Genomic DNA, 14,954 nt, shown 5'->3' with positions numbered 1-14,954 from the left:
CGCCACCAACACCACCACCAACACCGATTTCAGTTACATTGTCATTATTATTGCCAACATAATCATCACCGACATGAAGAGCCCTGGTGGTTGTGACTGCTTTCTATTGCCTGGTAACCAACAGCCCAGAGAGTTGTGGTTACGCTGTGGTTAAAAGTCCTTCCTTGGTGGTTGCATTTATTTTTTGGCCGCGAATGGCCATGAAACCTGTGGTTGTGTTTTGGTTGACGATTGTCCTGGTGGTGGTTGTACTTGTGGTTGACGCACAGTCACTTAGAGCTACATTGGTTGTTTGTTGTTGTCGTCCTGGTGGTTCTTGTCTTACAACTGTTGCCGATATCCCTGTTGATTGTGTGTGTGGTTGTGCCCCTGTTGCCGGTAACCCCGATGCTTTGTCACCTCGCCACCGTTACCAATATCCCTGTCCGCTGTGGCCGTGTTTGCGGCGCGCGCATCACTTATTTATTTCCCCCGGCGCCCACCGTTTTGCCGCGCAGGAGGGAACTCGTTCCACGAGACATCCTCCTACATCCAGGCGCAGTTCGAGAACCTGAACCGGCGGAGCGACAGCAAGGAGGTGTACACGCACCTGACGTGCGCTACCGACACGCAGAACGTGCAGTTCGTGTTCGACGCCGTCACCGACGTGATCATCAAGAACAACCTCAAGGACTGTGGCCTCGTGTGATGGTGCTACGGCTATCCCCCCCCCTCCCCCCGGGGCAGGTACGCTGATGATAGCCCCCTCTCCCACCCACAACCCCTCCCCCCTGCCCCCTCCCAGCCATGCCTCTTCCCAGCCACGCTCTCCCTCCGCGTCTCAACAGTCTGTTAAGGCCATATGGCTGATCTTGGTCTTTAAATCTCTCCATTGCTTTGACCCACCTCGTCTCGCCTTTCTCATCTCATTCTACGTCCCCTCCTCTCGTCGTCTTCATTCCCAATCCTCTCTCTGTCTCTCATTCTTCCTGTGCCCAGTCCCCCTTTCGGTCCTTCTCCCTTCTAGAACCCCTCCACTGGAATAATCTTCCCCCGAGCATTGAGCAGCACTGCCCATAGACTCAACACTGCACCGTAGACTCAACATTGCCCATAGACTCAACACTGCACCATAGACTTAGCACTGCCCATTGACTCAGCACTGCTCATAGACTCAACACTGCCCATAGACTCAACACTGTCTATAGACTCAACACTGCCCATAGACTCAACACTGCCCCATAGACTCAACACTGCCCATAGACTCAAAACTGCACCGTAGACTCAACATTGCCCATAGACTCAACACTGCACTGTAGACTCAGCACTGCCCATAGACTCAGCACTGCTCATAGACTCAACACTGCCCATAGACTCAACACTGTCTATAGACTCAACACTGCCCATAGACTTAACACTGCCCCATAGACTCAACACTGCCCATAGACTCAACACTGCACCGTAGACTCAACATTGCCCATAGACTCAACACTGCACCGTAGACTCAGCACTGCCCATAGACTCAGCACTGCTCATAGACTCAACACTGCCCATAGGCTCAACACTGCCCATAGACTCAACACTGTCTATAGACTCAACACTGTCTATAGACTCAACACTGCCCAAAGACTCAGCACGGCTCATAGACTCAACACTGCCCATAGACTCAGCATTCCTCATAGACTCAACACTTCGCATAGACTCAACACTGCCCCTGTACATTAAGGCAGTCCCCCTCCTTAACCTCCTTCCAGTCTTCTTTTAAAGCCTCATCTGTCCTCCATCACCCATTATTTTCCTCTTTATTCCCCTTGCCCCTCCACTCCTTCCCATCCCTCCCCTGCCCTTTCGTGATCCCTCAGCACCCTTCTATTGCTGCCACTCATTCCTCAATCCGTTGAGCACAGCCACTGCCAACGAAATCCTTCCATGTGCCTCGAGTGAAGACACTTTCTTTATAAATGTAAATTAGATTAGCTACTTTGTTATTTATGCAATTGAAATGGGCATGTTTTATTTTGGCCGATGGGAGACAGAACAAGACGTTTGTGATAGGCTATGCCAATGCGACGTCACAAATGATACAAATATCACTCTTTGAAATGGATTGTCAAGATTTGGGTTTGCAACTGGATTCAAGAAAAATTGTCCAGTTCCTCTCATTTTTAAATCCTTTATATTAAGTTCGCTTGCTTGCTTAGGACCGTGCAAATCTTTCGGTCGTTTTTTAACCCACTTCCCGTGATCCAATCGAGCTGACATTTTCCACACAGACTCGTTGTGCGTGACAATTAATGTTCGTGAAAAAAAATGTCAAAAATTTTACACTTTTTAGGACAAAAATATTATATTTAATTACCAATTGCTTAATGGTGCAATGCAATCATCTGACCCATAGGTGGCAGCCATCTCAAGCCAGAGGACGAGAGGACTCTAGCCGCCATGCATATAAAGGATTTATAGTGAGAAACTTTGTTTTTACGGGTTATACTTATTACCATCTCATTTTGTGATATTTCTCGGTTTTATTTTGCTGTCTGGTTTGTAAAATGCTGTTGGCCCCATTTCGTCAAAATATAACATCAGCATAAAATATTTATGGCATTTCCAAAAATTATAATCATCTCTTCTCTCGTGCACACACTAATCACCGTACAGGTCACATGGTCATAATCAATGTGAATCGGTTACTCCGTGTAACTCTACACGCCTGTTCACTGTAATCAACGAACCTCGTTGACTCACTGTCCAGAATCCCAAGCAGAGCCGATTTCATAAGTCTCTTGAGAGGCACTTAACCAGTCACGATTATTATTATTATTCCGCCAGAAAGAAACACCGCGGGGAAGTGTTGAGAGATCTGTCCAATTTTGGCTGGCGGTTTCAGCAGCAGCAGCAGCAGCGGCGGCAAGTTGTGGCTCGTCAGGATGTGGTGGTGCGGTCTGAGGCCAGGCCAACGTGAATGCTGAGCGCAGGTGTCAAGTATTTGGGAATTGTGAAAGCAGGTACAGTTTGGTTTAACACGTAGTAGGCTTTCACGGCCAGTGTTCTCCATAATAGAGGTTTTTTTTGGGTTAGATCGCGTAAATATAAACGTCGTTAAACCCGCCACAACTCGACACAGCCAATTAGTAAGGTTTGTCATGTAAACACAAACATGCCAATTGGTTACGAGATAAGCACACCAGTGTGTTGGAGAGTAAGCCCACAACATTTACAATTCGAGTACGACGTTTCGCCGGTAATTACAACCAGCACCATCAGGCGACAGCCAGAATTGGGGAGATATCCTTCTGTCTTAAGAGCTTGGAAAAGTGCAAGACATGGCAAGATTATTTTTTAGAAGGTAAATAATCGAAAAGACAAATTAAGCACGGGCACGTAAGTACAACCTACTTTGTTTCGTCAAACCCTATGTATTTATTAACATTGTACATTTTTTTTACTTTTGAGAACCAAGGGATGCGAGGCTGCAGTAAAGGTTAAGTACCACTGGTTTAGATAGTGCAAGGCTAGCACATAGGCACTGTGTTTCATGGGCAGAGTCTGCGGTGATTTAATAGTGCAGGACTATGATTCATACGTTTTCTCCCAATTGCTGAGTCATCTCCAGTAGGCGTTCGTAAGCCAGTTGTGGAAATTCAACATTCCTATGGCAGAGGGCCAACCTTTCCCTTGGGGCAACAACTATTGAGCACGAGGAGGTTGCTGGGTGGCACAGAGAGCAGAGCGCTGAGCTCGCAGCCACTGAGGTCATAGTTTAAAATTCAGGCAGCCACCTGTGATCGAACAGTAGTTCACAAGTGTAGCGAGTTTATGGTCTCAGCCAGTTTACCAATGACTGCACGAACGAAATCATTACGATGCATTTGTTTTTGCGCTTAATTTGGCGAAATTCCGGTGCTCCGTATGAAAAATGCCGTGTGATGAACGGTTACCCTGTGTGGCAGAGCGCGCAATCAGTGCTGTCCTCTACTGTGTGGGACAGCGGTCACTTGAAGGGATTTCAGAGGTGTGACATGCGCCCCTGTGGGCCGTTCTCCAACGTGTCGGGTGACATGACACCGATAGCACCCCACGGGACAAAAAAAAAGTCGTCGGAACCACTAAAAGCGGTGTTCTTGTTGTTCGGCAGACATGTAGCGACTCTTTATGCCTCCGGTGATGGACTCGGCAACTTTGGTTGTCATGTGGAGTCACTGCACCACAAACCACAGGTCACGGCCGAGTCGGAGCGGCCGATATAATTACCAGCTCGTGATGTGCATACCGCCCCCATGCAGAGGCCAGTAGCCAAGTGCATAAGACACCTACGTTGATATTCTATTCTATACAATACAATTCACATTCATACAGCGGCATTTTTTTTATTTGCACGTTCACCACAAGTACGCGTGGCTAATGCAGACAGGATTCCTTGACAAAGAGATTCTGTTTGGTGGTTTAACATCTTAACGCCTGGTGTTTATTGCCAGAAAGGGTAAAACCTCTTGTTGTAGCATCTAAATGCCACTGCATCTCCAGGCGCTTCACAGGGGAATTGTTTTTTGCAGTTCAATGCACGTGACAGGAAATGGGGTCCTCAGTCATGACTTGACCAAGGGCAGTAGCAGAGGTGGCAACCGGACGAAGTTGAAGGTCGACGAGAATCCCAGACATCAGGAGCAGAAGCCAGAGAAGTAATGACCTACAGCCCCTCCGATTAGCACGGTTGGCTACGTGCGGTGCGAAAGAAGTTCAACATATATACACACATACCCAGACTTGAACATTTCGGGCCCTCTCGCAGGGCTTGCTGGCTCCCTTTAGGAAGGTTCACTCCCCTTCAGTTGATACAGCGACGGTTTGTTCATCTTACCCCAGTTGCATACACTCCTGCCGTCTCTCTCTCCTCTCTCTCTTATCTCTCTTTTCTCTCTCTCTCCCCCTCTTCTTTTCCCCACTCTCGAGATCAGAGCGAGGAGTCTTTATTTGATAAATCGGTCTTTACCCGTTTCCATGCTTGTTCAACGTACGTGCATACAGACTGTGGGCAGCTTTGTAAAAAGGAGTGGAGACAACGTGCCGGAGAGTAGAGTAAGACGAGAGAGAGGAGGGGTAGGCAGGGGCAAGACCATGAAACGATCCTTTAAACGTTTATTTTTTGTAAACAAAAAAAAATTTCCGTCTATTTTGTGCGGTTGTGTTTACTCCAGTAGCCTTACACGCAAAAAGGAGTCTCGCACATGCAGGTTGAGTCTCGAAGAGGACTTCAGTACAAAGATGACGGCGTAGGGAGCTCAGCGCCACGGTGGCGAGATGTTAACTCCCCTGCCTGGTATGAAAGAGGTCGTGGGTGTGATCCCGACTCAAACGTCTGCTGCAAAGGCCATAGCCATGGAGTCAACATTGGAGGAGACCAAATCTTCCAGGGCGTCTAGGCCCCCCCCCCCCCCCCCAAGAAAAAAAATCTAAATTTGAAAACTAATTTCCTGCCTAAAAAAAAAAAATCACTAACACATGGGATGGACTTTTTATTTATTTTTTACAATAATGTCTAATAGTGTATTGTATTACATTTCTCTGCTTTTTCTTTTTTACCTTTTCTTGTTTCACTGGATGTAATGGCAGAGATTAGGGATTCATAAAGTACAGCCATAGCCACAATCATATAAACATAAATCTATGCATTTTTATATGAAGACAAGTCCAGATATTGTGGCCAAGGTTTAGCAAATTGTTGTTTTTATTTACATAGCATAGCAAATTTTTTTATATTGATTATAGCAATATATTGGGGGGGGACATTTTGAGCATATTTGAATATTGGGGGATGTGTCCCCCCCCCAATAAATATTATAATTACGGCCTTGGTCTGCTGTATATTTGCAGTGTGCATGTCTCTCTCCCTGTGGTGATCACGTGGATTTTGCTCTGGGTCCCTCCGGTTTTTCCCTCCACATTCAGAAACATGCGTTTAGAGTATTTGGCTGCTATACAATTCCACGTGTTAAGCCACTTCGTTGAGTTATCATCTGTGGCCAGCTGGCTTCTGAAAACAAGCTATAAAGCTCGGTGGGTTTTACCTGTTAAAACAAAATAATGCTGCACAGAAACACATGAGTGTGTGCACGAGATTAAACAGGCTGTAGGCGCGACACGGCAGTCATCGCTTTCGAAAGACTTTAAACTCGACTTCCCTTCTTCAGGGCGTGTATGCACAGCAGCCATATGGTACCGCTCCACCCTAAGGGTTGTAGATCACACCGTCCGCAGGTGAGCATTTGCGTGCCGTCATCCCCCTTTCTGGGAGTTGAGTCTCGTCGTGTCTCGTCATGTCTCTTGGCAGGGCGCGGAGCGTGGGTGCCGACGCTCAACCGCACACGACGGAGACGATGACGCCGATCGCAAACGCACACGTGTCACATCGTCGCCCCGCCAACGTTCCTGTCGCCTTCTGCCGCTGGACTCATCGCTCATGCTGTGGTTGGATTCCCAGGGAGTCGTGGCTTCCCGTCCCCCACCCCCCCCCCCCCCGATGGAAATGAAGTTGAAGATGCAACTCGAAATAAGATATTGCTCTCTCGTCTTGTGGATACTCAACCCAGGCTGTGGGTTCCAAGAGTGGCGTCAGGGTGATGTCGCGGGAGTGCCACATCGCCGCCCTTTACCGTGATCGTGAATCCTTTGTTTCCCTCCCTGCTCATTAACGAAGCTTCGAAGTTGTGTCGCGCAGCTTCGGGCACACGCAATCACGCGAGCGTCTGCTGCAACAGCCGCTTGTTCGTTGGGCAAAAGCAAATACGAGCAGAACTCCTCCATTCTGTGCCTCCACACGTGAATAAAATAATAAGCAGGCTCATCTGACTATTGGCTCTCTCGACCAAACATCATCAAGCATTATTCGCTTAAACAGGCAAACTGCACCGGCCTCGACCTTCTTGGTCTCATCAGCAGAGTCAGGCTTGTTGAACATATGCTGACTGATTACCAGATTTCCATTGGAAAATGAGCATTCCATATAAAATATGGGACCCCCCCCCCCCCCACATATTTCAATGCAAAAAGCAATGCAGTGCACTGCTAAGATGGTAGAGGCACCGATTTCATTTCTGCTTTGCATTTGTTTCTGCCCGTAATGTTTCCATAGCAAAGCATGATGAGGTGGCTTTCTTTGGGTGGCGTGTTCTTTCCGTGAGGCTATTTCTAACTGGTGTGTGTGTGTGGCGTGGAATTGTAATCGCATGAGTGTGGCCCGGGCGGGCGGGCAGGCGGGCGGGCGTCCCCCCACTCCCATCGTTCACGCTCTGGGGTCCACCCATTGAAGTGGCTCAAGCTGGCGCTGAGAGAGGCTCGCGAGAGAAATTACAAGTGACAAATTGCGCACGCACACACAAGGCGCCAGACTTCGGGCCACGCAACGTGTGGGTACAACCTAGAAAACGCATCGCAGAGCCGTACAGCGACACAGAATTGGCTATGCCTCTCCCAGTTGTCGGCACCGATCTGCCCTTGGCCTCGTAGAGATATCGCCTCTTGATTGCATTTTACGCGCCCCCGGCACAGTCGGCACGGGTAATTGTAGAATGCGTGCTGCTGCTGCTGCTGCTCTTGGCGATGTTCTCACGGTGAGAGATTCATCACAAGCCCCCCCCGCCCCAACCCCACCCCCCTTCGCAAATTATGGGGGACGGGAATTTCTGAAACCGCAGCCGTACCGGCGAAAGCGGGACTGCGGTTCGGTGACCCTAACGGAATAAGACGGAAACCTGACGCACGCGGCGTTGCGCCGCTTATCTCGCTGCACCATGCTGCCAACCCGGTGACCCGAGTTCCATTCCCGCACACGACCGGTAGCAGTGGCGAATGTTTGCACCAGTCCTGGGTGTGTGTCCCCCCCCCCCCCCCCGAGGTCAATTCGGCCTCGTATACTCTCTGTATGTTGAATTTTTTCACACCGTACGTGGCCAAGCGTGCGAATTGGTGGTTGCCAGGGGAATTACAACAAGTTAAACACCAGAGGCAGTTTCGAAAAGAAAAGAGTACCTGGTGTGGTGTGTATAATATTAGCACTGGGGAGACAAAGGCGACCGGGCGTGGTGTTGGCCACCCACCCCCTCGTGTGCTGGGGCCAGCCTTCATAGGTGCTCGCTAACAGCACTTGCCCCAACAGTCTGTTAAAGGCTACACTGGGATAAAACATATAAAATAGCACCCCCTCCTCCCCTCTCTTCTCAAGAGATGAGGCCAGAGCCCAATGGGTATTGTTTTAGACTGGTGTCCTGGATTCATAACCCACTCTGGAGTTTTTTTGTAATGTAACGTTTAAATCTCATGATTCTAACAAGTACAAAATAATTGAATGGTATTTGGTAACATAGTTGTAACACTTATAAAATAAATAACCAAATGTGTATTTTTTGACGTGCCAATATCGCCCTCAATAAAGTCTGCATCAGTGCACGTTAGCGGTGCTGGTGGGGTGGGGGGGGGTTACAGAGCAACAGGGATGAGAAAATAAACTCGTCACGACCTCGGCGTTGAACATCGACTGAGAGCAGAGTAAATTGTAACGAATCGCATGGTAAATTAAAAGTAAAGCGAGACTGTTTTTACTTAACAATTTTATTTTGTGGGAAGGCAAGTCTTAAAAGGTGTGTCTTGCACAGACCACGGAATTTATATACACATCAGTAATGACTGAATAACGTCGTGAACATTGCAGTCTGCGTCAGTGTTTATGTTCAACGACAAGGAATGTACTCGGGAAGCAGTACGGAGGAGGAGGAGATGGGAAGTGTGAGCCCGTGGTCGTTAAAGAGGTCGGATTTTTGGCTGGGTCCGTTGCTTCGGCTGCGGGGAAAAGATGAGACCTGCGGTCACCCCCAGTGTTGAGGTGTCCGAGTCCGGGGCCCCACGTTTAACGAGAGCATTCCTTAAGATTAATGACGTCGATGTCGCTATGGTGGCGAGATGTTAACTACCTCGCCTGGTATGCAGGAGGTTGTGAGTTCGATCCCGACCCTGACTCCTGTATATTTGGAGTTTGCGTGTTCTCCCCGTGGTCGTGTGGATTTTTATCCGGGGTCCTCTGGTTTTTCCCTCCACATTTAGACTCAACATGCGTTTAGAGTCGCTTCTCTAAATTCCACATGATAAGCCACTTCATTCAGCGATCACTTGTCGTTAGGTCGCTTCTGGAAAATAGCTGTATAGCTCAGTGGGCCTTACATGATAAAATAAAAAATAATTGTATTTTTAGTTCAACAGAGGAGGAATTTTAAAACTACACAAACATTCTAGATTTGAAGCTTTCGTGACTGCAAGGATTCATATTCTTAGGTTTTTTAGGTAAAGTCACGTAGCTGCAGCTAATCTGGCTGTGATGGTCCCACCTGATGACGGAGACTTGTGTTGCCTCCGAAACGTCGTGATTTTTATTTTATTTTATTTTCATTAATTTTGATGTTTTACCTACGTGACTTTACCGAAAAAACCTAAGAAAACTACACAAACACTCTCCTGAAGCCCTCTTTTTGCTATTAGCAGACCTCAACATTGGTATTTAGCTCCCGAAGCATATTGCCATCAGGCACGAGAATATAATTCATTAAAATGCAAGTTACATCTTTAAACATCGGATACCTGGTAAAAAATAATGAAAGCTAGGAGTAGAGCGGAATGGAGTGTGATAAACGCTGGCTAATGAACAGTTGCTAATTTTAAGATGGCAATTATACGATTGCTGCACCATTATTTATTTTTTTGTTTTTTTTTCCCGTAATTTTCCTCCAATCTGATCCCAACTGGGCTATTGGCATCACGAGAGACGAAAAATCCATTCGGATCTCTCGCAGTGCATTTCAGCCCTTCGTGGGGTGGAATGGCCCCGCAAAAGAGGGCATTGCGGTGCAACCTCAGAGATTCCCATCAAGTGACTACTGAACGCACAAATAGAGGGAGGGGGGAAGCATTGTCCCACTCGCTCTGCATACGAGTGAGGATCGTTGAATAACAGTGAAACCGATGTTGTAATTTTAGCTCGGAGCTCGGATTTAGTGGAATTGCTTCACCGTTATTAATGTCACAGCAAATGAAGTTGCATCACATTGCTTTATTTACTCAGTTTGTAGTTGTGTTTTTAACTACTGTAACCCTACGACTTTTTTATTACTCGAGGAGGACCAAATTAGGTAAGTTTTAAGAGAGCAATAGAGTAAATAGGTTTACACTATGAGACCTCCTTTACCAGTGGCAAAATATAGTAATAGGTTTTTACCCTTTCAACTGGTACAAAAACTGACACCTTTATACAAGGCATCATGTTTGCAATAACCACAACACAAGCAGTCAAAACTTCAAGGACAGTGCATATCATTATCATCATCAGAGTTGTTTATTTTTGTTTGCATTTTGACTGCTTGTGTTGGGTTATTGCAAACATGATGCCTTGTATAAGGGTGTCAGTTTTTGTACCAGTTGAAAGGGTAAAACCCTATTACTAGTAAGTAGGTTGTTGACATCTGCATTTTTGGAGTGTTGGGATTTTTTCCGGGTACTTCAGTCTCTTCCGACGCACAAGACAATTGACTAGCCAATCAAAGCAGGGCCCTCTCGAAAGAGTCCTGAGACTCGTTGAGGCTTTGCTTAGAAAATAATGGTTTTTATTAACCCCCACGTAAAAAAATAAAAGCACACTGAAGAGTCATCCGGAGAGCACTTGTCTTCATGAGTTCGTGGTGTCACGATTCGCACACTTGACTCGCAATCCAGAGGTCGCCGGTTCACTTTGAACTCCTGACGCCAAGTCAAAACAATGGGGCAGGTTTCTCAATTCCTACCTCCTGTCCCAACGTCCCCCCATCGTCACCTCTATCCATCCTTTTACACTATAAATGGTAGGACCACAGTTGGTCAATGGGCAGATCGCGAGTGGTGGGTATAAATTGTGGGGTTTTTCCCACCTCCGTGAAGGTGGAAGAGTGGACAAAATATCCTACACGGAGGGCCTCTCTAGCACAGGCCCATCCACCAGCAGTAACGTGAGCCAGCAATTGCAGGGCTACACCTTTACCTTGTAGACCAGGCGTGAGCTCCAGAGTGCTGGTGCTGGTTGCCAAGGCTGGCACTGTTTTCAGCATCAGCGGCTTTTTCCGCGGGATAACAGTGGGTGGCATTGTTTACTCGCGTATCAATTCACTGCTTAGTTTATAGTCGAGTCAAAGCTGCGTGTGACAGATTCAAATCTTGGGGAGAATGCTTAATGAGGCCACGAAGAAAATCTTTTGTCTCTCACCCTTCGTCTTTGAGATGGGAGGGTGGGAGAGAGACATCCCTACCCCGCTGCTGTGAGCACTGTGCGTGCAACGAGCTTCGTGCAGGTTGCTTTACCCGTCGCTGAGACGTGCGTTGTGCGAGTTCGCGCTGAGCGTAATTGAGCCGTCTCGTCCGTGTTGATGTATTAGGCCCTCCCTGTTCAGATTAGTTTTTCTCCGGCTGGTTGCAGACGTTAAACGCCTACAGTGATTTATTACCCTTTCGCGTCCTCGTCGTCATGTATGCATGCATGTACGTTGAACTTCTTTCGCACCGTACGTCGCCAACCGTGCTAATTGGAGGTGCGGGGGAAGGACAACAAACTAAACACAAAAAGCTATTCTAAAGATATGGGTTTTCAATCCAGATTTTAAAGTGTATAGTTCCAGTAGTTTCTAAATGTCGGAAGGAAGAGCGTTCCAGACGGCCGCAGAAGCATATCTGAAAGCGCACGATGCAGTAACCGTCTTTGTTTGATGGCTTGCCAAAATCCGCTGCGAGGATGACCGGAGTTCCCGTGATGGTTTATGCTCTTCCAGCCCTGATTAATTTACTGCTGGATGAAGGCCAACCCCACAAGCCCGCTGCCATCTCTCACGATCGTGCAGTTTTAACAATCCACCCAGCGCCTGCGCATGAGCTAATCTCGTCGTTTCGTCTCCACGGTGGACGTCCCCTGGGACGCGTTCCATTTCCTTGGCTGCCACCTCATCATGATTCTCGACCGTGTTGGCCCGTCATCCCTTCTGCCAAAATGTCTTGCCCCAAGCCCACTCATTCTTAACGTTTTGCGGGTGTAAATGGATAACCCATTCCAAATTGGATAACCGACGATAACCATTTGTTAACTTCGGCGGTGGACGCATTTACCCACCGGTCTCTGCACTGGGCGGTGCACAACGGTGCAGTGATGGCATTATTGGCTGGTTATCAAATAATAATAATACAGTAATAATAATGTCAACCTGTGATGTGCCGCACGACGTTCGCTAAGTCTCATAGAATGAGAGGACGACTCGGGAGGCGCAGGGAAACCACAGACACGCGGGAAAGCGGCCACGCGATGAGCCGGCACAAACGATTGCCAAAGCTCTGCGGTCCTCGATATTTTAAGGCGTTAACGGCTAATTCATGAGCGTTTACATGATGGAGGAAGCCGGAGAGTCCCTGGAGAAAAGCCACGCGTGCGAGGGGGAAACGCTCTATCCCATACAGACGAAAAAGGGGAGTTTCACCTTTTTTTTCAGTGCCGCGTTCTCCTTGCGAGCCAGGGTACGGCACCTCCTCGACGCCCAGGGGAAGGAAGTTTCACAACATTTGCGTGATCCACCAACCCTCGCCTCCACAAGCATGCACAGCCTCCACCGACCGGATAATATTTGTATTTAAATTATATTTCAACTTGCTTCACCAGTTATTGCGGAGTTGATCATTTGTGATTGTACCCCCCGAACTCGAGGAGTCAGTTTCCACCCAACCTGACCCCAAACTCCTCCGTGCTTCCTCTTTGTCGCCATTCCACGTTCATCAACCGTGCCTGTCCACGTGCCAATTATTACAAAAGTGCGTCGGTCTGCGTGTGCCTGCCAATGCAATGGATAAGACAAAAAAAAATCAGTATCTGAAAAAAATCCATCCCTTGTGTGGAATTTTAACTCCAGCAGAGGGTTGGATCTGCCCAATCCGAGCCGTGTCCACGCGCACCTGTAGAGGCAGACTGCATTAGGTTTGAGGCGTGCTGCCGATATGCGTTCTAAAGTGGCTCATTTAACTCTCATCAATTTTGTACACGGTTAACTTAGATTTGTTTTTCTACATTTGTTGCGTGTCTACAATTGCTGTTTATTTTAGGATACTATTACGGTCGTTTATTACGCCAGGGTGAATTTTCAATTAACATTCACATGCTGGTGTTTATTGTTGTTGTATGCGTTTGCTGTGTGGTGCCACAAAGTGTGCTGCAGCTATAACGTAGCAGGTATGATCCCGAGTAACGTATTGTACACTGATTATTTGGTGATGCCGCTACTGCTTGCGTTGGCAGCGGTGCACAAGCACAAGTTGACGATGCAAAACAAACCCAATACATTCATCAATAACACTGTGACCGTAAAAGAAACAAATATAATAGGGGACATTTAATGTATTTGTGTATATGTTTAACTTTTGTCGCACCGTACGTAGCCAATCATGCTAATCGGAGGTGCAGGGGAAAGACACAAATCTAAAAGCATGTGCTGTGTATGTATATTCTTTTAAGGCCATGGTGTTATTGACAAATGCGTGAAGATGTTTTTTTTGCGCGAGTCGTATACTGCGCAGGAAGCTTGGGGCAACGTTCCGATTTCATCGTTTGCATATCGGCCACGTGGACGTATCCCTCATCGGCGCCTTGCCAGTTAGAGCACTGTAAGGCTCTGCACAGGTTGCGTGTGTTTGGACGCGCCAGTGATGTAGACTGAGATGGTGGGTTATGATGCTGCTGCTGCTTGCATTTTTTATGTTTCTTAACAGTTTTAAGGCGATATTAAATAGACGAGGGAATGTGCAAGAGTTTGTTTTGTCGTTACCATAAAGTTAAGCAATACTTATTCAAGAGGTACTGTTGTAAAAGCTTGACGTAACATACTCCTTGGAAGTTGGTGTACATTTTTAGTATTATTGCTGTGTTTGATTGACTTGTTTCCCAGTGAGCTAATTGCAGTGCCAGTGGTGCATTTCTGCTCATTTGTATATGTGACATGCTTTGAGACTCCTCGTTACAAAATACTTTCAAACGCAATGCTGAGAATACATTGCTGCAAGAATGAAGATGATCTTGCAGACGGCTATAGCAGTCACTTCAAGCATATATATTCCTTTGAATAATTACATCACTCGAAGTTTACATTTTTTAAACCTTTTAAAGTAACAACTCTATAAGCATGTCTTAAATGTTTCATCGGCGTAGTGTTTCTGCACTTTTGCTCCATTTGCATTCCCTATATTTTGGGGGCTTTTTCTTCTTCTTCTTCTTCTTTCATCTTTGCATTTTGCCAGGTTCAGGGAGTCGTGTCAATCGGGTCTCGCCTGATTACATGTTTTTTTTTAGTTACTGAGACCAAACCCACTCCGCGGGCTTTATTACAAGTCCAATTCCACAATGATGTCTGCACGGAGTCTCAAACCCATGGTGGTCGTATTTTGCCAGATGCTGCCATAAGCCTTTATTTATTTATTTAGGCTCCCCCACTGCATTATGATTTGTTGCTGAAAATATCATCGAGTCGGGGGCATCTTCCATTTACATCCCTGAGCCCTTGGTGCAAACTCCCCTCTCCTGTGGCACGGACGAGTCTAACCGTAGGACAACTCCTGTTGACTTCCCCACAAAGTGGTACCTATTCTCTCGACCCCGAGGGGGGGGGTGGGGGGTGATGGGCCGAGTCAACCCCCCCCCCCCCCATAAAAAAACAGGATTTGAACCTCGCTCTACCGCCGGAGCCACCCGGCGCTGCTTTAACTGTGCCCGAGTGCGAGTGTCCGGCAAGTCGTGTCCACGAAACCGTTCGTCGTTCGTGGGGCCGTGTTTTTTCTCCCTCCGCTGATTCCCCCGTCGCGTCGTCCACGGTGCGGCCCCGCGTCATCGCCGTCGTGCCGTCGTGCCGCCGCCGCCACCTCGGTGGAGTTATATTTTTACA

The 14,954-nt window shown here is 47.4% G+C and overlaps 1 protein-coding gene across 1 annotated transcript in view; it reads left to right on the top strand.

Moving 5' to 3' along the window:
- The window catches only part of LOC144731250 (guanine nucleotide-binding protein G(i) subunit alpha-2-like), a 45,856-nt gene extending 31,142 nt beyond the window's left edge, over positions 1-14,714 (top strand). The window contains exons 9-10 of the mRNA XM_078612277.1: positions 498-726; positions 6,308-14,714. Of these exons, the coding sequence (XP_078468403.1) occupies positions 498-688 (191 nt within the window). The 3' untranslated portion in view covers positions 689-726; positions 6,308-14,714. The remainder of the gene's footprint in view (positions 1-497; positions 727-6,307) is intronic.
- The last annotated feature ends 240 nt before the right edge of the window (positions 14,715-14,954 follow it).

Source organism: Lampetra planeri, chromosome 38 (assembly GCF_965212315.1).
Source record: "Lampetra planeri chromosome 38, kcLamPlan1.2.h2, whole genome shotgun sequence".
Classification (NCBI taxonomy): domain Eukaryota; kingdom Metazoa; phylum Chordata; class Hyperoartia; order Petromyzontiformes; family Petromyzontidae; genus Lampetra; species Lampetra planeri.
Note: the sequence above shows the minus strand (reverse complement) of the source record. Positions and strands in the feature narration are given on the sequence as shown.